We start from the raw sequence: 27,369 nt of genomic DNA, 5'->3' as shown, positions 1-27,369 counted from the left end.
AGTCATTGTGTGTAGTCAAATGTGTGTAGGGGACCTGCGTAGATTGCAGTCACAGGCTGGATGCAGAATGAAGGCAGCACATTGCATAAGGCAGCAGTCTGAGTGCCTGCAGGGTAGAAGAGATGGTTAAGTAAACACATGTGGTGATCATTGCCAAATTCGAGTGCCGAGGAGTTCTGTGGTAACAGAGGGTAGGAGAAACCTCGTCAGAGTTGGAGATGTGGGTGGATCAGGGGAAGCTTCAAGAGAAAGAGTCGTGATTCTTGAAGCATGATTAGGAATTAAACAAGTGGACTGGGCAGGAGCAACCTTCAATGTAGAGGGAAAAACCATGTTAAGAAGGAAGCCGTAAGAGAACGTGTCTCCCTAGAGACCTTAGGCAGAATCAGAAGTCTGAATCTATTTCTGTGTTTAAATGGTAGAAGACCACATAATGTATGGAATTGAAATTACCCAAGAGATTTGAAAAGTACTGCAGAGAATGTGATGAGTGGGGAGTGCCAGGGCATTCGGGGGTTGAAGCTCTCCAGAGGATTCTAATGGCCAGCCAGCACTGAGAACCTCAGGTTTCAGAATCACCTGAAATCAGACACACCTGTGTCCAAATCCTAAGTCTTACACACACTCATTTATGATTATGGACACATAATCTGTGTGAGCGCTTTTCCTTGTCTGCAGAATGGGAGGGAGTAATGAAACCACCCCCCCCCACAAGACTATAATTTAATTCATCCACATATTCATTCATTCACTCATTCATTCAGTGTATATTTATTGAGTACTTACTATGTTCTAGGCAGCTAGCTAGATTCTGGGGATTTGGCAGTGAACTCTACAGATATCTGCGCCACCCGCCCCCCTCCCCCAACTCCAAACAGAAACAATGGAGGGTTTTTTTTTTCCTTTGCCCTATGTCGTTTATATTTTACTCTTATGAGAATTAAATATAATAACATAGGTAAAGCACTTAGCACAATGCCTGGCACACAATAAATAGAGGGAAGTCTAGTAATAATCATGTTTGCTCACATTTAACTAGGGTCATAATGTGAAATTGAATAACATTTTAATTTATAATAAAGCCTGATTACTTTAATGGAATCAAAATATCTCATTTAAAACAAACAAGTGATTAGCCCATAAATGCACCGACGTTATAAGATTGCAGTTTGTTTTTTCTCTGCTGAGGGTGTTCACTGGCAAAAGGCAATCATAAGTCAACCTTCCTTATGCCTTCCAGGAACAAAGATACCCGTAAATCATTATTACAAGAATGTAGTCAGTATCATATGCACCAATTACATAGTTATATGTTATCCTGTGGAGATTTAAGAGAAAATAGGGTGCACTTGATAATACCATAGCATTAATATCCATCCCTGCGACTCTGCTGAACTGTCTGCAGGATGGCTTTGGGAATGGAGAATTGGCAGTGAAGCAGTTCCCCAGCTTGACTAATCTGATTAGGGCACTGATAAGGCCAAGCAGTGACCTACCTCCAGCAAGGTGCTCTTTGAAAAAGGAATGTAACAAATGTGTAAAACCTCAAAATAACGGAAGGAATGTTGCACTTTTTGGGAGCAGCCTTTGGAATCAAGTTTCACAGTATAGAGCTATTATTATCATCGATCGGCTACCTGTTTAGCAAATAGCTCTACTTATCTGGAGAGAGAACAGTTAGAGAGAGCGCTTGCTGAATAGTTGATGTTTCAGAATTTTAAAAAGAATTTTTTGAATATTTATTTTTGATACAGAGACAGAGCATGAGCAGGGGAGGGGCAGAAAGAGAGGGAGACACAGAATCCGAAGGAGGGGCAGAGAGAGAGGGAGACACAGAATCCAAAGCAGGCTCCAGGCTCTGAGCTGTCAACACAGAGCCCAACACAGGGCTCGAACCCACGAGCTGTGAGATCATGACCTGAGCCGAAGTCGGTTGCTTAACCAACTGAGCCACCCAGGCGCCCCTGTTTCAGATTTTTAAAGCTGCTAGATTTCGCATGGGGACAGTGCCCTAAAATTCTTCAGATTTGAATTTGCTCTGCTGAATTCAGTCAGAAAATCCATTCACATGACAACTCAATAGAAACAATCCAGCAGGAAAATTGTTGCCAGTTAATAAGATCAATATTTTTAGTTAGAAGTATTCGTTCATCTGTAATATGTAACTGTTGCATTATATGCATTGTGGATTATAAATTTATTCAGTGAGATTTAACAGAGCTGAATTTTATTCGTCCCTGGTCTTATTCTCTTCAAGTAAGAATGCTTTTCTTAAAAATAAATGATTTTTCTTGCCTCCAAATAGCTTTGTAAATTTGACCTCTGCTTCTAAATAATTCTGGTAGATTGTGTACAGGGACATAAACATCTCAGTAACTTTCCAAAGTATGCATTCATTAAGAAGGTTCTACCTGAAAAATACACGTTAATTCATAGCAATAGAATACAAAGAGGAATGATACAGACTGTTGTCCGTATTTTAAACAGGTCTTCTGGTCTTCTGTGCTTGGTTGCTTATAATTCTTAAATACCTAATAGGAAATTAGAGTGTTGGTCTCATTGAAATTACATTCAGTGTATATGTAACAGCGTATGTTTAACCTGGATATTTCTGAGTAGAAGTCCAAGTTCAACACATACTCACTGTACAGGTCAACCCTTGTCCTGGCACTGCCTTAGCAGCCAGTAGACAGTGGAGCAGTATAAAATCAGCTGCTATTCAAGTAACTGTTGATGGAGAGAGATTGCTCTGGGCCCCAGTTTCTGACAGATTATTGATTGTTTATATCTGGAATGCTCAGGTGGTTTCCTGTTGTCAGTGCTTTGGGCAGGGACGGGGCTGAGGATCAGAGGTATTACTTTAGGCCACTTCATTAGGCAGGAGGCAGCGACCTGGCAGGGCAGCTAACCATGGCATTCAAACCAACACGTTTGGAAGCATAATTACAACTTGAAAATATGAGTGGAATGTATGGTATATTGTTTCTTCTTCCTAGTGAATCAAATTATGTATGAAATATTCTGTTTTCCATGGTCTTAATAAGAACGTGTACAGTAGCTGCAAAAATTCTGTCCTAAAACAATTTGTGAAGTCGAGAAAAAAGTGCATCCCGTAGGACAGGGATTTTCAACCTAAACACTACTGACATTGGGGCTGGATCCTTCTGTGTTGTGAGGACTGTCCTGTGTGTTGCAGGCCACTTAGCAGCATCCCTCGCTTCCACGCATGAGACGCAACAGCGCCCCCAAGCTGTGACAATCAAAAATGTCTCCAGACATTGCCAAATGTGCCCTACAAGGCAAAATCACCTACGTAATTGAGAACCACTGCCCTAAGAAAAAGAGAATTCTTGAGTTCCATTTTACCCTTCTAAATATGGGGCAAGTCAGGGCCAGCCTAAATAAGGGTGTGTGTGTGTGTGTGTGTGTGTGTGTGTGTGTGTATTTTAAACATTTCTTTTGAGCTATGGGAATTATCCTTACATCTTAATTATATAAGACTTTATTCCAAAACTCTCTTGAATACTATGTAAACTCAGCGTTCATCTAACTTCTTATTTCTATAGGAGGGAAGAATTAGCTACATTCTAATGTCCCCTTCATTCTAAATAATTTGTCCACGATTCTGTTCCTTATACCACAGGGTAAAGAAAATTAATTGTTAAAAAAAAGTCCCTTAAAAAACAGGATCCATTTTGTCCGTGAGTTTTTGTATTTTGGAGACAAACGTTATTATTACACAAAGTATCAAACTTCAAGAATTGAAAATCTATTGAATTAGGAAGCTAAAAGATACCACCCACGGGCAGAAAATTGTTGAGCTAGATTATGCTTTAAAAACTGGAAAAGCAAATCACTAAAGTAGATTTCAAGTAAATTATTTAATTCTACTTAAGAACAGATATATTTTCTGATATGCAGATCTTCATATCACATCCTCCTATATCCATTAAAGCATTTCTGGCAGAAATTCTATCTTGTCACAAAATACCATGTGTATTTTTTTTAAACCGTGTAGCATTTCTTTAGAAGTTTTCTGTTTCAGACTTTCAGACATTCAGAATGGCTTCTCCCTAGTAAGGTAAATTCTTCGTTAAATGTTTCACAGGAGGATGATAAACTGTTGGAATATTTACAGTTTCTTTGGAAGAACCTGCAACAAGTGAATATGCCAAATAGTTTACCTCGTGTGTTCAAGAGAAATGGTGTCATCATCATCTTTCACACGTCCCATGAGATTTATTTCCAGTTTATATTGACTGTGAAACTCTGTTATCCTCTGGGAGTTCTGCTTTATTTATTCCAGATAATAGGACACTTGCAACCCATTAACAGTTGTAAACAGATCTCTCAAGTTCATCTGACATAGCAATTATGAAATGTATTTCTTAGACAAGTTTCTAGGATTTTATCAGGATAAAAATGGAGATTAGGTGACCCCAGGAAGTTTCTGTATTGAATAATTGATCTATTATTCAAAAAGAAATTACAAGCATTATGGACACCAAGTTTCAAAATCCCAGCAGAAAATTTAATGGGTAAATTACCTATTGTATTCTAGAAAAGCATTGATTTGAGGAATGCTTATTCAAGAAACATTCTTATCCTGAATGAGAGTAAATAAACATAGAATTAAATGAAAAGAGGGAGGGCGGAAAGGAAGGATGGATTATGGATGGATGGATGGATGAGGGATAGATTATATAATGTAGAATATCAAATTTGACCCAAGACCTGTATATTAAATTTTGCTTTTTATTTTATTTTTCAGCCAATGTTTTCAGTTGCACCAAGCTTAGCCACCAATGCATCAGCAGCCTTTAATCCCTACCTGGGACCTGTTTCCCCAAGCCTGGTTCCAGCAGAGATCTTGCCGACCGCACCAATGTTGGTCACAGGGAATCCTGGGGTCCCCGTGCCTGCAGCTGCTGCGGCTGCTGCACAGAAATTAATGCGGACAGACAGACTTGAGGTAGGAATGCTTCACTGGTTCCTTTATGTACTCCGTTCTGATTTTCAGAGTGTGCTGCTTGTTTACTTCTTCCACGGCCATAAAGGTTAAACAATATTTGAAGCAGAGATCTTGGTTTGGTGTTTGGAGCATTTTGCGAGAATTTAGGTATGCCATGTTTGACCAGTGAAATGATTACGAGAGCCACAGCATCTGTATGTATAATAGCGGATAGGAACTTGGACTCTGGGGTTAGACCACTCGTTACTTCATTGGACCTCAGTTTCCTCATCCTTAACATGGAGATAATAATGGCCCTTACCTCCAGGAGTGTCTGACACACGGCAAATGCCTGCTAAATGTTGGTTGTTGTTGTTGCTAGTTAGAACCACCAAGGGGCGCCTGGCTGGCTCAGTCCATTAAGCATCAGACTTTGGCTCAGGTCATGATCTCATGGTTCCTAGGTTGGAGCCCCACGTCAGGCTCTGTGCTGATGGCTCAGAGCCTGGAGCCTGCTTTAGATTCTGTGTCTCCCTCTTTCTGCCTCTCTCCTGCTCGTGCTTGGTCTCTCTCTGTGTCTCAAATCTTTAAAGAAAAAAAAGAACAACCAATTCTGTTCATCCCCTGACACTTTGTTCTCATAACGATTTGCTCAGCTACTATCTATAAAGCATTTTAGAATTTATTATTGGGAATTTCCTCATAGGCCTCACAGTATTTTGGTTGGAATAATAGCAAGGCAGCTTTGTTTGTGAAATGTGCTCTTATAAAAATGGTTTAAATTGGAAAGCGTATGATGCTCCAAGTCTCAGAGTCGAGGATGATCAGATCTATATGCTTTGCTGTTGCTGCATGAAAAAGAAATTAAAGAAGTAAATCTTACATTGAAGTGGTTGTTTCAGAATTGGAGCATGGCTATAAATTAATGGATTTGGTAAACTTCAGATGAAGAAAACAAAATGGCAACATTATTGTACATTGAAGCTCTAAAACCCGGCATTCATGTTCAACTAAGGAACAAAGTGACTTTTTCCTTTTCCTCTGGTTAGGATGAGGCAGTAGGTAGTTGGGGCCGAGAAGTTTTGGTTACTAGAAGAAGTTACTAGTTACTAAGAAAGAGGCAAAATAAGGCTGTTGTGTGACCCTAATTGACCCTAAATCAGTTTAGCAGGAATTTATTTAATAAGCACCAGTTTCTCGTTGGTAGGGCTTTACTGCATTCATTGCAAAAGATCTCAGATTTCAAGGTAGTGGGAACCGCCACCACCTTTTTTGATGGTGGTAACAGTAGTTGGTATTTACTGGAGATTTAGTCTACCAAACACAGCATCAACCCATCACATGCATTGCATCGTTAACCTTCAAAACAATCTGCTGAGGAAGATACTGTTAACTCCATCTTATAGGGCAAGAGATTTAGGGGAAAGCTGTGGCAAAACTTCCTCAAGGTCATGGAAAGGATGCTCCGGTTGGGTGTGAGCTCAGAGCTCCATTTTTAAACACTGTTTAAATCTCTCATTCCATACAAGTGATAGTACAGAGAGGAAGCAAGACATTTTGGCGCCCGTATGTTCTTTAGAGTATATTGTTTGTTTGCACGTTTACCTTTCACGAAAATTTTGGGAAAAGCTACTGATGAAGCCGGTCCCGTAAGGACAACTCTGAAAGGACGTGGAGACCTAGTTGCGTGCCCTCTGTGGACCAAGGACGGCTGTGTGCTAGAGACACACTTTGACTTGTGGGTGCTTGGTCGTTGTGCAGTTGCACTTGCTCATTATTTAACTAATGCTGTTTTCAGGTAACTTAGGAGGCAATTTAGGAATTTTAAATATTTAAAAAATCACTCGATGCTTAACGTGTGAGTCACCTTCCCCCTCCCCTGATCTTTCTCAAGCAAACCCTCGGTTCATAATGCATAATTGTTGATTGATGGGAACCAAATAGGCAGTCTGGGATGACCTTTATAATGAATTAGTTATTGATAGGAGATGATATTTAAGAAGCTTAAAAATCTCTCTTTAAATCTCCTTAAAGGCTGAGCTGTGTGGTCCGAACTCTTATAAACTAATCCGACCATAGTTTTAGGTAGTCTGTAATTGGTTATATTTTGATTAGTATTTAATTTAAAATAAGTACTTTTGGGGCACCTGGGTGGCTCAGTCAGTTAAGCATCTGACTTCAGGTCAGGTCATGATCTCACAGTTCATGGGTTCAAGCCCCATCGTCGGGCTCTGTGCTGACAGCTCAGAGCCTGGAGCCTGCTTCGGATTCTGTGTCTCCCTCTCTCTCTGCCCCTCCCCCACTTGTGCTTGCTCGCTCTGTCTCAAAAATAAATAAACACTTTTAAACAATAAAATAAGTACTTTTATTATTAGTTCTGGAGTTTTCTTGTGAGGAGCTACTTTGTGTATTTTGTCTGTCTTCTGCTACAGTGACAGCAGTTGGCTGCTGTGACATGATTGTCATTTCCTTTTAACCCAAATTCCTCTTATCTCAGTGCTTGATAGTGGTAGGGCAGCGTCCTGTCTTATTCTGGTTAACAGGAGCTGCTGCCCTGTCACAGTTACAGTCTGTTAGCATATTGCACTGTGAAGCTAAGGGGCATGTCGTTCTGCTTGGTGCTGTGATTTTAGACACTCCTGTCTTCGGGTTATTTCCTCTCACGCTAACTGCACAACATATCGCAATCCAAAAGACATGGCAGTAAGTGCACACACTTATTTACCAGTTCGCCACATGTGTAGTTATTTCGGTTTAAATCTATATGCTCTTGTTTTTGCCTCTTGGAACTCTGAAGTGCGTGTTTGAATTTTGAGTTCCTTTTAAGGTGAAAAAAGTTTAAATCAGTTTAAATATTGGCCAACTGTTCTTGCCGCTTCTTTCTCTCTTTCTGCTCCAAATTGTTAGACCATAAGGAAATTAAAAATACCATAGATTATCAGCCTTCTGGTTCTTCTGTTTGGGAGAACTGACACATATTTACAGCACTCACTGTGATACTACAAAAAATGTTAAGTCGAACAACAGGAATCCAAGAATTAGTGTTAGCAGTTTTGCTAATTAGATGAGTAAGCTTGGGTCAAGTTTCTGATCTTTTCTGAACTTCATATTCCACACATATAAAATTAGGGGATTGTACCAGATAATCTGTAAGATCACCTCCAGTTAGAATATTCTAGAAGACATTTAAGTTGTCTTTTTGTTTTTAATGCCAGCCACAAGTTACTGAAAATTTTATTTAAATATAACATTCAAATAAGCATATTTAAATACATTAAATTAGTTTAAATATACAAATGTATATTACATGTTTTATTAAATATATAGATGTAAAACACACATCAACTTTATATCAATATCCATATTATCTATCTTTGTTGGATACCTTTTAAGAGACTTTGTAGCAGTATACTTTCTATACTGTAAAATTCAGTATTCATGGTTTTCTCTAAAGAGGAGCAAATCTCTTAAATATTGGTCACTGAAATGAGGCTTTTAAAATTACATTTTTAACTTTGGGATACTTTTTTGTAATTTGCAAGCAGCAGTTTATTTTCAATGCTTGTTTTAAGAAATTGTTGGGACGCCTGAGTGGCTCAGTTGGTTAAGCATCCAACTTTGGCTCAGGTCATGATCTCACTGTTCGTGGGTTCAGGTCCCACGTTGGACTCTGTGCTGACAGCTCAGAGCCTGGAGCTTGCTTTGGATTCTGTCTCCCTCTCTCTCTGCCCATCCTCCACGTGCTCTCTTTCTCTCTCAAAAATAAACAAAAATTAAAAAAAAAGAAATTGTTAAAATTTACAGGTACTAGACAGGACTGAGGTTTTCAGTCATATCCTTACTTTATTATCAAGAGTTGGTAATTAAGAAATTATTGTTCGACTTATTTTCATGATAACACAGTAATTTTTATGGTGCAAAAAGGATCCATGAATGCATTCATTCCCTCGTTTATTCAACAATATCCAAAGAACTACTGAACATCTTTCAAGTAAAAAAATACTTGTGAGGAATACCTTTGAAACCTTTCAACGGCTACCAATAGCAAGAAAAGATCCACATCAGAATATTGCCATACTCACAAATGATACCCAATAACTTGTTAAATGAATAAATGAGCCAGTCAACCAGTTAATTAATTAATCACAAAAAGATACATGCCCTTATTCAGAGTTTAGTGTAATCCAACAGAGAAGATAACACAGGATAAATTTTTAACATTTGTTAACATTCTCCTTGGGAACATGTTTACATTTTGAGCATTCCAGCTACAAAACATGGCATCTTGTTCTTGCCCTTAGTCCTAGAGCCGTGGTTTCCAAGTTTTAATGGGATTAGAGTCACATGGGATGATCGCTAAAAATGCAGGGCCTCATCCCCATAGACTGATTCCGTAGGTCTTCCTTCACTGGGGGAGTCTTTTTCACAAATCAGCCAGATGATCTTAAACACAAATAGTCTGTAAAATACTTACTCAACAGGATGCCAGCACCTGTTATTTAAGGCTTAGCTTTTCATCATTTACCTTATGTACAGTTATTTGTGACTCAGAATTAAAAACCTTCCTCCTCCAAAACACTTAACATTCTACATTTTGTTAGGTTGCTAAGAACGCAGTGCACATAATGAAATAGTTCAAGTAAACTGATAATGATTAAGGTTGTTTATACCACCTACTAGTATTAATCAAACAAAAAACTAATCCACTGACCTTACATTTCAGAGGCTGACAAAGATATTAGATTGCTATTTGGTTATGGCATCAGTTCTATATCAACAGTCTATATTCCAGGAAAGATGGGCACACCCCTTGGCTTCTGATATTTTTCAGCTGGAATTTGTTTGTTCTAGAATAGATTATTCTTGGGGCGCCTGGGTGGCTCATTCGCTTGGGTGTCCAACTTTAGCTGATCTTGCAATCTGTGAGTTCGAGCCCCGCGTCAGGCTCTGTTGCTGACAGCTTGGAGCCTCAGGTTCTGTGTCTCCCTCTCTTTCTGCCCCTTGCCCTCCCCCCATTCATGCTCGCTCGCTCACGTGTGTGCTTTCTCTCTCTCTCTCTCTCTCTCTGTCTCTCAAAAATAAACATTACAGGGCGCCTGGGTGGCTCAGTCGGTTGAGCGTCCGACTTCAGCTCAGGTCACGATCTCGCGGTCTGTGAGTTCAAGCCCCACGTCAGGCTCTGGGCTGATGGCTCAGAGCCTGGAGCCTGCTTCGAATTCTGTGTCTCCCTCTCTCTGTGCCCCTCCCCTGTTCATGCTCTGTCTCTCTCTGTCTCAAAAATAAATAAATGTTAAAAAAAAAAAATTAAAATAAATAAATAAACATTACAAAAAGTATTTTCAAATAGATTATTATTGTGCTGAAAGTTTTATTCTACTGACAGAATCATGACGTGAGTGTCTAATTCAGGCCACTGGATGCTGAAAGCTTCTACTACTTATTGACCCAGAAGAGTCCAGTGACTTTTTTCATACAGGCATAAGACAATATGGTACCTATTGACTACATATAAAAAAAGAGCATTTAGAGCTAAATGAAGGTCAAGTATTAGTGGAAGTGATGCCTTGATTGAGATTTTTATAGGTGTTTAATTGATTTGGCATGATCCATTGCATATAGAAGACCTTCGATTCAAAATAAGATTAGAAAAGCAGATACTTTTTTAATAAGAGAAGCTTATTGGTAGGATTCTTTTAATTTTGTATTTTTGTGGAGGGTGTTTGGCTGCTGCTTGTATGACTTTTTAACTTCTCTAGAAAATTACTAAGAAATATTGAGAGTTTTGTGCACACAGGTCTAAGGAGTTTTGTTTTGTTTTGTTTTGTTTTTAAATCTGTACTAAGGCTGTAGAATGGCTCCTTACAATGTAGTCATATCCCCATTTAAAACATCTAGTCTGTCAGTTACTCTCTGTGACTAGTTTGAGTTTTGTTTGGGAGATGAAGAAGTTGTAAGTTGTTTAAAATACGTTAACTCCCTAAGCTTAACCACTCACTTTTGCTGTTCGTCTACTAATTGCTTCCTCCAAATTAAATCTAGCATTTCTCTGGTTTCATTTATTTAGCAACAGTGGTAAAAGTAACTGTTGACTTGAGCATTTTGACATATTGATGACCTTGTTTCAGAGTTGTATTTTCCTGTCCTGTTGGTTTACGTGTTTCTCATAGGAATGAATAAATGAAAACCTGAAAATGGAAGGATTTTTTTACTTGGTCAGTTTGATTTTTTTTTTAATTACATGGGGTAAAGTGATAAATTCTGAGCTGTATTATCTGTAGAAATATGCTTGTGTTCTCTGCCCTAATGGTATAACGAGGGATTCTGCCCTTTAGATTTCAAAGACATCTCCCATTTGATCTTAACAGAAATCCTCTGAGGTAGCTGACGTAGGTGTCTTTTTTTTTTTTTTTTTTTTTTTCATTTTTTTTAGAAGGAGGAAAATGAAGTTCAGATGGGCCAACTTTGTACAATTATTAGATAACATTGAAAGTAGGTATCACATCATCAGATTTCTTTCTTGGGAATTTAATTATACAATCTACTGAGATCATTGTCCATAATCACCAGAATTTTAAAATGTGAAGATTATAATCCTTTTTGAGGTAAAAATACGGATAATTTTTTGGCATTAGATTATATACTCATGACCATTAATGCTGTGGTACTTTGATAAAATCATTGTTTATCCAGTATTCCTTTTTAAAATTTTTTTAACGTTTTTTATTTATTTTTGAGACAGGAAGAGACAGAGTATGAACAGGGGAGGGTCAGAGAGAGGGAGACACAGAATCTGAAACAGGCTCCAGGCTCTGAGCTGTCAGCACAGAGCCCGACGCGGGGCTCGAACTCACGGACCGCGAGATCATGACCTGAGCCGAAGTCAGCCGCTTAACCGACTGAGCCACCAAGGCACCCCTCCTTTTTTAAAGTTTCATATAGCTCAAGCTTCGTAAAAAATAAAGTCTGTGATGCTTATTGTTGAACAATAGGTACATATATATGGAAGCTCCTTAAGTATTAATATATATTTATATACAGTGTTGTATGTTATATGATATTATATGTATAAGCTCCTTCATATTTGTCATTACGTTTTAAATTGACTTCCCAAAATATTAAAATAGTCCCTGTTCCCTATTGTAATAAGCTCTCTGTTCCTGCTTTTGAAAGTTGTTTTCTAAAAATGACTGCCTTAAATATGGCGAGCACAAAACATACTACTTCAAACAGATCTTTCTTTAACGAACATGCAAATGACTGTCCCACCTTGAATAAGTTCAGACATTGGGATTAATGTCTTTAGAAGCTCAATGCCTTAACTTGCAGATCATTGCTGAATTTAATAATAGTTATAAAACCTGTTATTATTCTGACCATTTTGAAATAGGTTTGTCACATTCATAAAAAAACTTAGAGGTCAAATAACAGAACTATTTATTTTAACCAGATTTGTATTGTGTGTTTTCAGCTAATCTATACATTATCTTTCTTGGTATTCATGATTCCATAGCTGGTAAATGTAGGAACTAAGTAGAACCCACAATTTCTGATTCTAAACTCTATTTTCTTTTCATTATACCACTGCTGTTTAATTAACAAAACAAAAAAAAAAAGTTAACATAGAATTAAGTCATATTCCTTTGGGAATTTTTCTAAGTACTTTTGATTTTTTTGATTTTCTAAGTACTTTTAATTTTCCATAATTATGGAATAGATGGTTCTGGAAATGGATTTTAATATTTATAAGTGTTCAGTGAGGGGTACGTGGGTGGCTCAGTTGATTAAGTGTCTGACTTCAGCTCAGGTCATGGTCTCCTGGTCCATGAGTTTGAACCCTGCGTCGGGCTCTGTGTTGACAGCTGAGATCCTGGAACCTGCTTCAGATTCTGTGTCTCCCTCTCTTTCTCTGGCCTCCTCCACTTACACTCTCTCTGTCTGTGTGTTTCAAAAATGAATAAATGTTAAAAAAAATAATTAAAAAAATAAAAGTGTTCAGTGAATATCTTCATTAAAATGATGGCTTTTAATGTAAACACAACCTCTTACCTATTTCGTATGAAAATTTATAAAACTTATCTGATTTATAAGACAAATCCTGCCTTAATGTTTGTAGAGTAAAAGATTCAACATTTTTTTGATTGAAACACATTATGTGTTTAGCTAAATAGCTGGAATTATTTTAATCTGTTTGAAAACCATTTACCAAACTATAAAAAGTGCTTATATTTTTTGACTCACTAATGCCATTTCTGCAGATGTAACTTTAGAAAATGATTTTTAAATGCCTATGTTCATAAATATATCCCTTGCAATGTTATCTGTAATATGAGAATATTGGAAATAATCTAGATGATCTCTGCTAGAGTTACCTATATTCTGCACATCTGTTTGATGGAATTCAATGCAGCCATCAAAAATGATCACTCTAGACACTATATTTTAGTAAAATTAAAAAAATGCTTACATGCACTGTTGAACAAAAACAGGTCACCAAGTAGTAGCTATACCATAATTATAACTATTCGAAAAATGTGTGCATGCAGAAGACTGGATTGGAAAAGCAAAAAGAACCACAATGTTGTTAAGGATTTTCAAACTTAATTTTACCTGTTATGTTTTAAATTCTCCATACGGTAAATCCTACAATTTCTTATCCTGATTTGAATTCCGAGATTAAGTTTATTGAAGCTTGTCCGCCAGTTATAATTTGCTAATATGAAACCACACCTAAGATATTTCTTTTGAAGATCAGTATAGTCTAAAGTTTTCTTGAGTTCCTCAGAGAAACCAGGCCAAACTCAAATTCAGCAGTCCAGGGATGGATCCTGTTTTATTGGTGATGATTATTAGAGAAAAAGGTGTTTTCAAAGCGCTGGGAAGTTTGTTCTGTTCAGGTAGGTACCAATGATATAGACACACATCCAGCACTTGGCAAACCCCTCTGGCCCCTCTGGTATACAACTCTCAGCAGTACAAGTTTTCACAGGAGATTTTCCATCTTTTTTCTTTATTTTTTCAAGGGCAAAAATAATGGGAGAACAGCTATCTCAGTATATTTCTTCTGTTCCATTTCTCATGTCAGGAGCACTTTAAGTGAGAAAAAAATAAAAACAAGTAAAAAAAATGTGTATCGTACAAAAGCAGTTGACTACATTCTTTGAAACTTTGAAAAGGTTAGTTTTAGGACAAATTCTAAGTGGAATGCTAACTATCAATTCTTCTTAGATAGACTTAAAGTTCTCCTGAATTGCATCTTGCAAGATACAAAGAGTAGAAAATGATAAGAAACCACTCCTTAACCTGTAGGAACCACACACACATATAAAGCAGATGGACAGGAATGAGAAGGTGTATTAGAAAGACCATTTGTAGAAGCACTTGGGTGGCTCAGTCGGTTAGACCTCCAACTTCAGCTCAGGTCATAATCTCTCAGTTCATGAGTTTGAGCCCTGCATCGGGCTCTGTGCTGACAGCTTGGAGCCTGGAGCCTGGAGCCTGGAGCCTGCTTCGGATTCTGTGTCTCGTTCTTTCTCTGCCCCTCCCCACCTTGTGCTCTCTCTTTCTCTCTCTCTCTCCTAAATAAATAAAAACATTAAATGAAGACCATTTGTATGCAATCTGAATGTAAGTTTATATCACTGAAAATAAAAATAATGTTGAGACAGAAAGAGAAATAAAAAGTCAAAATCAGCCCAGCACCCAGGTTGTTATTTTGGGAGAATGACGCTCAAATTTCTGGCACAGGCATGCCTAAGCCTACTTGTTTTGGGAAAATAACAAATCTTAGATTTTAATAGTTCTGAAAAAGCTCACCTTTGGATCTTTCTTGTCGGTGTGGCACAGAGTAAGATAAATTGAAAGACAGGGTGTTAGTTCACCTGCTGCCAGGTTCTTTGTAAGTACGTTCGAGAAAGCAGGAATTACCGGAGAACTCACCCCAGAAGTGTGCAGTCACATACAGTTTTCTATTGCATGAGACTACACTGACGTAGATTTGCTTATGTGGAAAAACAGCCTTTTTGTTCATGCGATAGTCTAAATTTAGCATCAATTTCATATACATACGTGAAAAGTTTTTATCCTCATTTAAGTGTGTCACTATTCCAGTCTATTTTGATGAGCCTAATTCAGTAAGTGTTGGTTAGGGACTGGGGATTTATGGTGTAGAAAGCTTTGCCACTGACACTGGTGCCCAGCCAGCGTGGAGGACAATAGTTCTGGATAACGGCTTAATCACTTTCAAATTATCAACTCCTGGTTATCCTTGTTTTCTTATGTTTAAGAAGACAAATGCAATGAGAAAAAAAAAAAAAAAGAAGAAGAAGAAGAAAAAGGCTCTTCTGTAACCTCCTAAGTCATTTTTGTAGTCTTAATTTCTCTCAGAGTGTCCGGCCTATAGCATTTATTCAGTAATTTTTTTTAATTGAAGAAAGTGAATGAGATGATGAATAAAGTTGGCTCATTGCTGTGTATGTGGAATACAAAGCTTCAGCTAGCTTGAGGTCTAAAAATAGTGCAAGATGTCATTTATAATGCTGTTTTAAGATGTGGCATGATACAAATTATAGTGGTATTTTTTAAAAGAAGCTCTTTGCTCAGTAATGGGATATGAATATAATAGAGAAAATTACCTAGAATTAAATGGGATCATTTTATGTACACATATCCAAGAAAACCTGTGCCTTTTAAATCATAACAGGGTTCCCATTTCACTTCCTTGCTGTACTGCAAAATAAAATGCTTGGGATCTGTGTATTTTCTGTTTGTGAGGAGATAACATGAAAAATAAAAACTGTGTGAAACAAGAAGTAGGAACATGAAAATAGTAAAAAGGACATTCTGTGTTTTAGATGGCCCTCTTGTGGTAAAAAGGTCACACTATCCCAGATGAAGACAGTGCTGGCAGACTCCTGCTTGGAGCAGCCCTCATGACAAACTTTAATAATAAGAGTCAAAATGGAGCAAACACATGAGAAATAATCCATTTGCATCCTTTCCCCAGGGACTCCATCCAAAATTAATAGGTATAAAGCAAATAAACAAGAATCTTTTTCCATCTGCTTTATATAGCTACCAAGGATCTCTAAGGGTTAAAAAAAAAATTCTTGGAAACATTTGACTACAAAGCTATAAGATTTTACTTTTTATACTTGTAAATAATTTCAGATTCTCACAGCAGTTGCAAAAACAGAACCATGAGTTCCTGCCTATCCTTCTTACCCAAATATTAACAACTTGAATGGCCTTGTTCTCGCTTACAAAACAAATTAGTACTGATATTCTGCTCTTAACCAATTTAGAGACCGCCGTCAAATTTCACCAGTTGTCCTACAAACCTCCTCTCTCTGACCCCGGGATCGTTCAGTCTCTGACAGTTTATCATCGTTATTTGCCTTTCATGGCCTTGACACTTGGGAAGAGGACTGATCAGTTCTTTTGTAAAACATTCTTCCATTTCAGTTTGTCCAATATTTCCTCATGATTTTTGCCTTAAGATGAAATTGATTGTCAAATTGGTTTCCATACAACACCCAGAGCTCATCCCAGCAGTGCTCAATGCCCATCATCCACCCTCCTCTCCCTCCAACCCCCCATCAACCCTCAGTTTGTTCTCAGTTTCTAAAAGTCTCTTATGGTTTGGCTCCCTCCCTCCCTAACTTTTTTTTTTCCTTCCCCTCCCCCATGGTCTTCTGTTAAGTTTCTCAGGATCCACATAAGAGCGAAAACATACGTGATTAAATGCCGGTTATGCATTCTCGGCCACGATACAATGAAAGTGATGCGGTGACCTTTTTTTCCAGTGTGTCCTACCAATCAGTAGATACACAATGCCATTATGTCTTCTTACTGGTGATCTTCATGTTGATCACTTGCTTAAAGTGGTGGCTTCACTGTAAAGTTACTCTTTTTCCCTCGGTAATTAATAAATACATCAACCTAGTATAAATTAGATGCTTTACCATAATTAGTATTAAATTAGTATTAGTATTTTCTTTCTCACAGAAATTTTACTGAAATGGGGCTATAACTTGTGCACCGAAGGAGGAACTCTTCAAGTTATTTTGTGCTTTTTTTTTTTTTTTTTTTGCAAATGGTCTTTTCCCCTTTCGCGTGTAGCCCTCTACCACCTTTAAGTTAAACTCTCCAAAAAGATCGCATTTGTCCACGTTGTTGACCAAGTCCCATGCACTTAATGACCTCCTAGGTATGTCGAGAGTACCAGCGTGGCAACTGCAACAGAGGAGAAAACGATTGCCGGTTTGCTCATCCCGCTGACAGCACAATGATTGACACCAATGACAACACAGTGACCGTGTGTATGGATTACATCAAAGGGAGATGCTCACGGGAAAAGTGCAAATACTTTCATCCTCCTGCGCATCTGCAAGCCAAGATCAAGGCTGCCCAATACCAGGTCAACCAGGCTGCAGCCGCTCAGGCAGCAGCCACCGCAGCTGCCATGGTGAGTAGAGACATCAGCTCTCTCTTTGTTAGCAGTCAGTACAGCAAACTGAATGACTAGATCTGACTACAAGCTATTCATTTATTAACCTTAAATTTTTTTATTTTTATTTTTATTTTTTTGCTGAAGATATGTTTGTTCAGGTATCCCAGACAATACATAATGAAGTTACCGTTCACAGAAGTGAGGGTAACTCCTCAAATGGTTCAGATTGCTCCTACCCTTGGCCTAACTCTTAATACTCTGTCTTATTCTGGATATAGGGTTTCTAAAATTTCTGCTTTGTAAAGAACACCTGTCTCCTCTCCAATTTAACGATACTGCCATTTTCAGTCCTCTTATTTTTCTGTGTGCCATCTAATCAGCCATTGTTCTCCTTCGGTGTGTTCTTTTGCACATCAAGGCTCTTCTCTACATATATCTTGCTTTTAACAATAACATAATCTAGAACTGTTTAGGAAAGTTGCTGAAACAAAATTGTTTTTAGGATTAGCTACCAGATTTTGAACAGTGTGCTATCTAGATCATCTTAAATAATATTGTGGCATAAATATAATTGTAACGCTAGAGAACCTTGACTATGCCATTACATAGAAAGGAGAAAGACAGCAGTACTCAAGGAAGAAATTGGATCATTTAGAACAGAAACACCTATATTCTGAAGGTAAATTTTAATGTGATCTAATAGCTGATTTTAATGAGTCCATTCTTTGTTCTTTGCTTAGCTGTTTTAATGTTGTCCTTTTTTTTACATAAATATATAAAAGACTTAATCATGAAAATAGTCATAAAAAACACTGTGTGGTTTTCACAGCACAGTAAAATAATCACGAGAGAGGTCTTTTCTGTGTTTGTTTATGGATACTTGAGCAAAAATACAGAAGGCAGACTCTCTCCTCCTCTCTACCTTTCACTCTTTTTTTTTTTCTGTTAGAGTATCTTGTTTGTAATTAACTACAAAGAGGAGTTATCCTCCCAATAACAACTCAGTAGTGCCTTTATTGTGCATGCTTAGTCTTGTTATTCGTTGTATATGGCATTCCGATGATTTGTTTTTTTATTTGTTTTTTCTCACCTACCCAAAAATGCACTGCTGCCCCCATGATGCACCTCTGCTTGCTGTTTATGTTAATGCGCTTGAACCCCACTGGCCCATTGCCATCATGTGCTCGCTGCCTGCTAATTAAGACTCAGTCGGCTGTCAAATCACTGAAGCGACCCCTCGAGGCAACCTTTGACCTGGTACTATGACCTTTCACCTTTTAGCTTGGCATGTAGCTTTATTGTAGATACAAGTTTTTTTTTTTTATCAATTTAAAAATATATATTCCTTTTTCTGTTATAAAATTGTAAAGTACAATGAAAAACTGAGTGTGGTTTCCTGACAAAATTAGTGGAAAGACTCTACTGTGAGTACCTGGACGGATATCATACAATGAAAGATTCCGAAAGCCCAGCAGCCCACATTCAGTTTAACTACATTGTAGAATGTTCTAGTGAAATACTTTAAGGACATTAAAAATGTATTTTTGACTGTATATTTATGTACCTGTTTGGTTAGCATGGCTTTAGTGATAGAATTATTTATTTATTTTTTTTAATATTTATAGTTCAGTGTTTAAGAAAAAAAAAAACTTGCATGCTCTGGGACATTTGCATGTGTAGGTAGGTCTGGTGGGGAGGAGATGAGTGGGATGAGTTTTTATTTTACCTGTTCTGGTCACTCTGTACGATTAACTATTAACATTGCTTATACTTGTCAGTCCTCATGGAGCTCGCAGTGCAGCTTTTCTTCTTGCCCCAAATCAGTGGCTTCTCACAGAAAGCCTGAAGCATTATGGGACTTAAAACACTTTAACACATTATAACATGTGCTCTCGTCCTAGTGGGTTGTTTTTTTGTTTTGTTTTGTTTTGTTTTGTTTTGGACAAAAATAATGCTTCCTTTAAAGCTTTTATCTTGCTTTTTTTTTTTTTTTTTTGATCCCTTTTAATTTTTGTTGATTGGAATCCCACCCCACCCCCCGGGTAGTTCAGTGCTCTGCTGCTTGCTTGCTCATGCTTCCTAACAATTTTAGCCTTCAACTGATTTTTCTTTTTTCTTTTTCTCTTTTTACTGGTATTTGTTTTTTATACTCATTCACTAAACAGGGAATTCCTCAAGCTGTACTTCCCCCATTACCAAAGAGGCCTGCTCTTGAAAAAACCAACGGTGCCACCGCAGTCTTTAACACTGGTATTTTCCAATACCAACAGGCTCTAGCCAACATGCAGTTGCAACAACATACGGCATTTCTCCCACCAGGTAAGGGGTCTGAGCTTATTCATGAACGAATCTGGGGAGCCGCAGATAGATACGCTGGTAGAGCAGATAAGCCAGGCCCCCAGTTTGCCGTTAGCCATAGATAGTTGGAAGGTAAGGTGGTCAGCAGTAGCAGATGAACTGAGGTATCTCATGTGGTTCTCCTTAAAAACTAAGAATCTTAGTGTAATGAGAAATGGATCAAAGATCATTGTGGTATTTTATAGATTTATTTTGGTGTGTGTAATTCGGAATTGAAATGTAGTTCTCTTTTTTTTTTCTCTTTCCTCAACACTGTTTTATGTCTGTCAAGCTATTTTATGACACTCTTCTGCTGTAAGACCCCTTTGCCTTCATGATTCCAGAGTAAATTTGAATTCTATGAAATGACACTTTCAGTTTTGATTTTTATTTTTCAGCCTTTTTGTTTTTGAGGTGGAGAATAAAAAAACAAACAAAAAAAAAAAACACAAAAAAACAAACGCTGACTCTGTGTTCCAGAGCACTTAAAAAGTGTGCCAATCAGTACATTGCTTAAAATCATTATTTTCTCTTGAGCTAATAGAAGTACAAGTTTACATCTACTGTTGAGTTATACATTTGTCGTTTCAGTGGATTTCAATTTAGTCACATAAACATACTGTAGAACTATCTGCAAGGGTATAAAATTTAGAAACATTAACCAGTCATTTAATTACCTGAAAATTTATTATTTTTATGCACCCTTCATTGACTTCAGGAAATCCATGTTAAACTTCGTATAGTCTGGAATTCAACTAACCAGAGACTCTAATCCTGTTTTCCTCTTTACCTCTTAACCTTTCTAAGATAATTACCATGGGTTCAGAGATTTATTTAATAAAATAATTTTATCCCTAATTAAATTAATTAACGATGAGGTATGTATGTCAGAGGTCCAGCACCAGTAGTATATTATGCTATATTGACAGTACTTAAATGCGTTAGGTTCGTAATGCCACGAGAGAATGTGAGAATTTATTTTTGAATAGCGAACAAAAGAATAAGTTATGTTCACATTAGTTTTTAATGCCAAGCACAGCTTCTATACAGTGCATCTCTGAAAGCTGGCCATCCGTATGTAGAATATGTAACAAGATTCGGTGGACTGGAGTATGTGGAATATTACATGACTTACAATGCATACGCCTTAGGCACCATGGATAAAGTATTTGTACTTACAAAATAGTCTCTGTGCATTTGCAGTTTGTCCATTTTAGAATACAAATTACATCATTTTGATCTGTAGCATGTTTATTGCATTCTGAGGCAAATCACATTTCTCTTACACTTTATAAGGTTGAAACTTTTTTCTCAACACATACAGGTTTTCAGAGATTTCCAGAATGTAATCTTTATGCTTTTATATAAATTGCCATGCCCCTAGATTTATGCCGTCTTCAGCAAATATATCAAGTTTTCTATAGTCAGATCACTAAACAAAGTTTTAAGAGATTGTGGGTAACTACCATAGTCTCTTTGAAGAAACCAAAGATTATTTTTGTCAGCTTATTTCATTCAGTAAAACAGTGTCATTAGAAGTGAATTTCATTATTTAAAATCTAAAAATAAAAACATCTAACTCTCTCCATATATTATTTAGGGAAACCTAACAGTTCAGTCTTATTAAATGGGATTTACGTTAGTTTCTCCAACAATATTCAGATGACTAAGGCCGTTTCTAAATAAACATAACCATTAATTGCTTGATATTTCTGACAGTAATCTCTCCCTAGAAAGGCTTTTGGTCTGTGGATAAGACAGAGCAAAAGATGCTAGGTAAGGATCAAGTGTGGGAAAAACAAACACATTTGCAATTCAAAATCATACTTCTCTCTTCTAGAAACGAAGTGTTCTTAATGTAAATAAAATGTGTCACAATATATTGCAATGTGCTAAAAAGGTTAAGAAATATTTGCGTTTTTATGATGAATTTTGCATCAGAGATAGTCTATATTCTATTCTTGATATTTCTAATCAATATGATATGAAATTATTACAATAATATAAAATTACATTTATTTGTAAGCCACTTTTAAAGGGCTTAACCTTTATGAGTCACATAATCAGAAGTAGATAATACCTTCATCATTCTTTTAAAATATTGTCGTTATTTGTCATAAGTGCCTGTGTCCAAAAATTTGGCTCTATGACATTAAAAGGTTAAAATGGATAGCCCGTCTTTACTTCTGCCAAACCACTTTGTCAGACAGCCAGAAAAGAAAGAAATCTGATGCAAAGAATGTAAACTAAAATGCCTTAGGGGCCAGGAAGGATATATAAACAAATGGAGCAAGAAATAAATTAGGAGCTGTGAGATCTGGAAGGCACTGGGGAGCACAGGCCCAATCTAAAGAGGATGGTGAGTGTTTTGACTTAGGCTTCTATTGCCTCAGAGAAATATCTGCCTGGCATGTTGTACCTGTTGTAAACTGCACATCCTTTGTGGCTCCATTTACATTTTAGGGTAGTTGTGTCTCTGCTTCCCGTGGTTAGTTGTGCAGACCTGCACAATCTAATGTAATGGCCCTGATGTCCAGTATTGCAGGTCTTTTTGATTTTTTCCCAGATATTTACCTCATTTGGATGGTTGCATGTGAAATTTCTCTATTTAAAAAAAAAAAATTTACAGCTAATTCAATTTTTTAAATGCCCTTTGAGAACTACAGGAAATCCATCCTACCACACATCTGTGTAATCTCATATATAATACCTGGGAAAAAGGAAGTTCATTTTCCAAAGACTGTGTTATTCTGCAGATGACTTACTTGATTAGAACCTCCCATCTGCCCACAATATAATGATTTGGAAGGTATATTCTGAAGGCTCTTTTGGAACTCAAAAGAAAATAGAAGTTATTTATTCTTTGCAACTTAGAGTTTTAGAGCTCTGTAGTCTCTTGCTTCAGTAATAACTTAAGGGGTATGTCTGTGGGTCTATTACATTGAAGTTACAGTGAAGCATAGTTAAGTCATTTGAGGAGGTAACTATGTATATAGACTGGGTTGCTGGCAAAAGATCAAGGTTCAGTGGCAAGCCAGGTAACTAGCTAAAAACAATTATTACATATATAACTTTTAATAACAAAATTAGGTTTATGTGGCATCCACCTGTCTATCTGTGCACTCATCCAATCATTTATCCATCTGTCCTTCCAACCACCTATCTCTTCTTCCCTCTTATCTTCCTTCCCTTCCTTCTTTTCCTTCCTCTGTCCTTCCCAGTTTTCTCTCCATCCATCTACCTATCCACCCATTCATTGATCCATCCATCCACCTGTCTCCCCATCCATCCATCTATCCACCCATCCACCCATGTCCATCCATTCATTGAATCAGCACACATCTATTATATGCCACATGGTATGCCAGTATTCATATTGGAGATTGCAAATTTATGACCCAAGGGTTAAATCTAGAATCCAGAAGTGTCTAAGAATGTTTAAATAAAATCAAAATGTAAATCCTTTACAAGGTGTGCATTCTGTCCAATCCAAGCCCCACAACTCCCTAATGGTTTCAGGCCCAGTTGTTTCACACATTGTGTTCAAAACAGCTGCCTTTATTGAATATTTGCTCTGTGCCATACTGCACTGGATACTTTATATACATTATCTCATATTTTCTCACAACGACCCCAAAAGGTTGGCATTAATAGTCCCATTTTACTAATGAGTAATTTGGGGTCTAGTCAGGTCCAATGATTTGCTCCAAGTTGCATGGCTTGTATGTAAGGTTTAGACAGAACTTGAAATCAGGTCAGGTGGGTTTGACTCAGTCTCTCAAAATCTGTGAGCTCTTTATATCAAGTCCTTAAAAATGATTTGGCCCAAAAAATGAACTAGGCCTTACTGATACCCTGACTCCATGATTGGTGCTTTTATACCCTCCATCTCGTTTAAAAATAAATACAATTACTGGAGTAAATTCATATCCAAGCTTCTTTTTTAAATTTTAGAGATATACTACTTTTTAAAAAATCTTCGCCCTTTAAAACTCAATTAATTATTCATACAGTTTATGTATAATCTAGGGTCTACTTACATTGTAGGTATGGAGTTCACCCTTGACATTGGAATAAGAAGTACCATTTGTATTTACATCACTTCATTTTCTTGAATTCAAATGAAGTCCAACTCTAAACTCTAATCTCACTGGGAGATTAGGCTCCCTTACTGGGGTCTAATTACCGGGATTCAGGACCCCCTTCTCACATCTTCTCTTCCCTCCCATCCCACCCCCCACCCCCCACCCAAGGTGAGGGCCTGTGCCGTCCAGTAGGGTAGATAAGATGCCCATTCTCCATTCTTCAGTCAGCACTGGTCACTGCTGGTATGATCATGGCCCATGCTTACAAGGTCTCAGCAAGCTACACCCTCCAGGGTTCCTGTGACTGCCTCAGGTCCAGGCATGCTTGTCTGAGCTCCTTAGCCTCATAAGCAGCATACGCTCCCTTGGCAGCCTGTGCCCATGGAGCTATGGTGGAAGAATAGACTACATACCCAACTACTCACGGACCCTGCAGACTCCCTGCCTCTTTCCTCTTCTTTCTCCCTCACCATTTTTGCCTGCTTTCTACCCTCAGAAGCACACCTCTCTTCCCTCTTCCTAGCATATTGCCCTCAGTGTGGGCTGATGATTTTTTTAAAAACCTAAAAATAAGTTTGCTTTAAGCAACTTTGGCTTTGGCTTGTGTTGCAACTTACCAGACATAAAGAAACAGAAGGCCAGGAAATTTTCCTGGAGGGGGAGGAGTGAGAAGGGAGGTGGCAAGGGGATGGGGGTGTTTTTACAGAAAAAAACAAAAACAAAAATTCCCAGCTTGTCACTTTTATTATAATTAATGAAATTAATGCAGTTTACTTTCATCTTAGCATAGGATTATAAATCAGGCTTGGAAGTTTAAATCCAGATCCACCACAAGTTATAATCTCTGTATCCCTTTTATTTTTCACCTATAAAATGTAGATAATGTGATTATTTCATAAGGTTACATTTAAATGAGTTTTAAACATAGTTTCATAAAACATTCTCTTAAAGCACTATCATAGGCAGGTCTAAGCGTTTAGGATAAAGCCTGGAATGTAGTAGGCACTAGGTTTTATTTGTCATTTCTTAAATTCAGTACTGCAATGGAATAGAATTCAAAACATCAGATAGAAATAAACTGAAGCTGTTGCTGTTTCAGATATCAATTTCGAAAATAATTTCAATTGATTGTGTACTTTTAGTCCCAAATGATACAAATTTTAGAAGATCTTAAATCAGCTTAATACTGCTAATCAGTAGGCTTGAATTACCACATCCAAGTTCAGACCTCCAACCAAATATCCATTATCACTTTCTCTCTCTTCTACTTCTTTCCCTTCTCCTTGAAGTAGTTTTAACTGTGCATACAACGCATTTACAAATTACCTTCCTACTTGTTTTTCCTGCATCTTCAAATAGGAACGCATTCCTCAGAAACACTTCATTCTGCTATGCAAATATCTTCATAGGGGAAATTTGAAATTGACAAATGCATTCACTGAAACATTTCTTTGTGTTGAAAATTAAGGAAAAAAATTTCAATTGGCTATTTGTGCATCATTATTAGTAAATCAACCCATTGTTGTAAAGATGGATATTATGGTCATTTCAAAGTGATTTTTGGTCTCGGTAAGTGGGTCCTACAGCATAATGTCTTTGTTTTTGTGAATTATTGCACCTGGCTAGTATTTTCATTGCTGCCTTATGTTTATTTGCTGCAAATCCCTCTCAAAACTGTGTGCACTGGTTATAATGGTAATGAGGAAGATAATTCAAACTAAAATTCCAATCATAGAAGCTTTAGGCTTTTAGACAGATAGGATGGTTAATTCATTTTCCGCATGTGCAGGCTAAATTATGTATGGGATGAAATATAATAGGCAAATTACAGCATAATAATGAATGGTAAATTGAAAACCTACTACCCATACAGTATTTAAACCGGCTTTCCTATTCCTTGAATACCACATTATTGCTTTTCCTTCATCTTTTCATCCTCTCTTTCCCAGTCAGTCCTCTTGCCCCACCTTGAGAGGATAACGATTTCACAGGATCTAGACCCAGGATTAAATTTCGCTTGCTCTACTGTCTCACATTAACGTCTTTGTTATTAGTGGTCTGTTTTTGTTCTTCTCTTTCCCAAGTCTGACTCTGTAGTAGTAGCAAATGATAGAGATCTTCAAGCATCTTAACAAATGACTGTCAGGGTAATATTATGCCACCTGGGCGGATGCCTCCCTAGCTCCATTACCAAGTTTAATCACTGATCATTGTGCCCACAGTCTAATTGTGATAACAGACTAATTGCAGCTGTTCCAGGGACGCCAGTTCAGTAATCCTTGTTTCTCAATGGCAGCTTTGTTTTGTAGGGCCATCTCTGACAAGACTCAATTGGCAGATATTTGTCTAACAAATGTTCATCCCAGATGCTGCTAGTGTTTAAATAGGATGTGCCAAGATTTAGATAGAAATATAAAATCATTTGATATTTTAAAACCTAGAAATCTAAAATAATCTCATAGAAAGAACAGTAGTTCTTTATGTGGGAAAGTGCCCTGTACTCGGTAAAAAGAAAAAAACATAAAATTGTATGTTGCAATGTTTATATGTAAAAGAGAACAGGTACTACATACATAATATTTTAGCATCATGGTTGAACATTGAAAACATCAGTGCCAACACCCCATGTGTAATATATACATACATATATATATATAATTAACTTTTTTTTTCTATATGAAATGTTTGAGAACATTTGCTATTCCAAGAAGTCCTGAAGGTCTAAACCAGCAGTGAAAACCAGTCTGTTTCCCCAGATCCCTGTTAATTAAACCAATTCAGGACTTAAAAGTATATCTTCTCTAAATGTTTGCCTACATTTAAATTCCAAACAAAGGCAATGCAGAAGTTTCACTTTCTCCTTATGCATAATTTATTTCTTGGTATCCTTCCAAATAAAATTCCTGTATGGATGGATGATCACAACCCCTTCCATGTCTGTGTGGTTGCTGCTACAGTGAACAGAGAAATAAAAACCAAGGGAATGAAAATGAATGTTTTGGTTTTATTACATTGTTAAGCCAGTTTTGTGCATTGGATTACCTACCATTTTAATAATAAGTAATTTCTCTAATTATTTAACATGTGCTCAATATAAGGAAAATGTTAATACATTCATATGTTAAAGTCAGAAATAGCAAAGCCGCCAGATGGCTAGTAACCAGATTAAAACAAAACAAATTACAATATTATTTTTAAAAGAATTAGGCGAGTTTAAACTTTTCCCAAAATACTTTTACTTATAGGCAGCAATCAGGAGAAACAAAGTGTACCAGCACACAGTTAAACTGGCTTTTATTCTTCACTTGAGACTAGTTCTAATTGATCACTGTGCTATTGTATGATTTGATTGTGCTGACAGTTACATGCCACTGTTCCCATAATAACAATTTTTCTTCTTTGTTCAAATGAATTTCCTAATTACACGTGTGATGGGATGTTTTAATTCTTTTCCCTTTTCAAATCCACCTTCCTGTTGCAATGCATGATGGGCAGGCTCAATATTGTGCATGACACCCGCTACAAGTGTTGGTAGGTGCCAGCTTTGT

The 27,369-nt window shown here is 37.2% G+C and overlaps 1 protein-coding gene across 17 annotated transcripts in view; it reads left to right on the top strand.

The window, feature by feature from the left end:
- MBNL1 (muscleblind like splicing regulator 1) overlaps positions 1-27,369 on the top strand; it is a 206,159-nt gene that overhangs the window by 169,118 nt on the left and 9,672 nt on the right. For 12 of the 17 annotated variants that reach the window (XR_008422554.1, XM_053903704.1, XM_053903702.1 and 9 more), the window contains 5 exons: positions 4,772-4,972; positions 17,157-17,414; positions 18,603-18,656; positions 19,565-19,718; positions 27,317-27,352. Coding sequence is in view for 15 of the 17 variants with exons in the window: in XM_053903704.1 (XP_053759679.1) it covers positions 4,772-4,972; positions 17,157-17,414; positions 18,603-18,656; positions 19,565-19,718; positions 27,317-27,352 (703 nt within the window). In the remaining 2 variants the exon portion in view is untranslated. The remainder of the gene's footprint in view (positions 1-4,771; positions 4,973-17,156; positions 17,415-18,602; positions 18,657-19,564; positions 19,719-27,316; positions 27,353-27,369) is intronic. The other 5 variants (XR_008422555.1, XM_019439942.2, XM_019439907.2 and 2 more) reach the window with 3 other exon arrangements.

This window comes from Panthera pardus, unplaced genomic scaffold (genome assembly GCF_024362965.1).
Source record: "Panthera pardus isolate Hobbes unplaced genomic scaffold, ASM2436296v1 HiC_scaffold_16, whole genome shotgun sequence".
Taxonomy (NCBI): Eukaryota; Metazoa; Chordata; class Mammalia; order Carnivora; family Felidae; genus Panthera; species Panthera pardus.
This window is presented reverse-complemented; position numbering and strand designations above follow the sequence as displayed.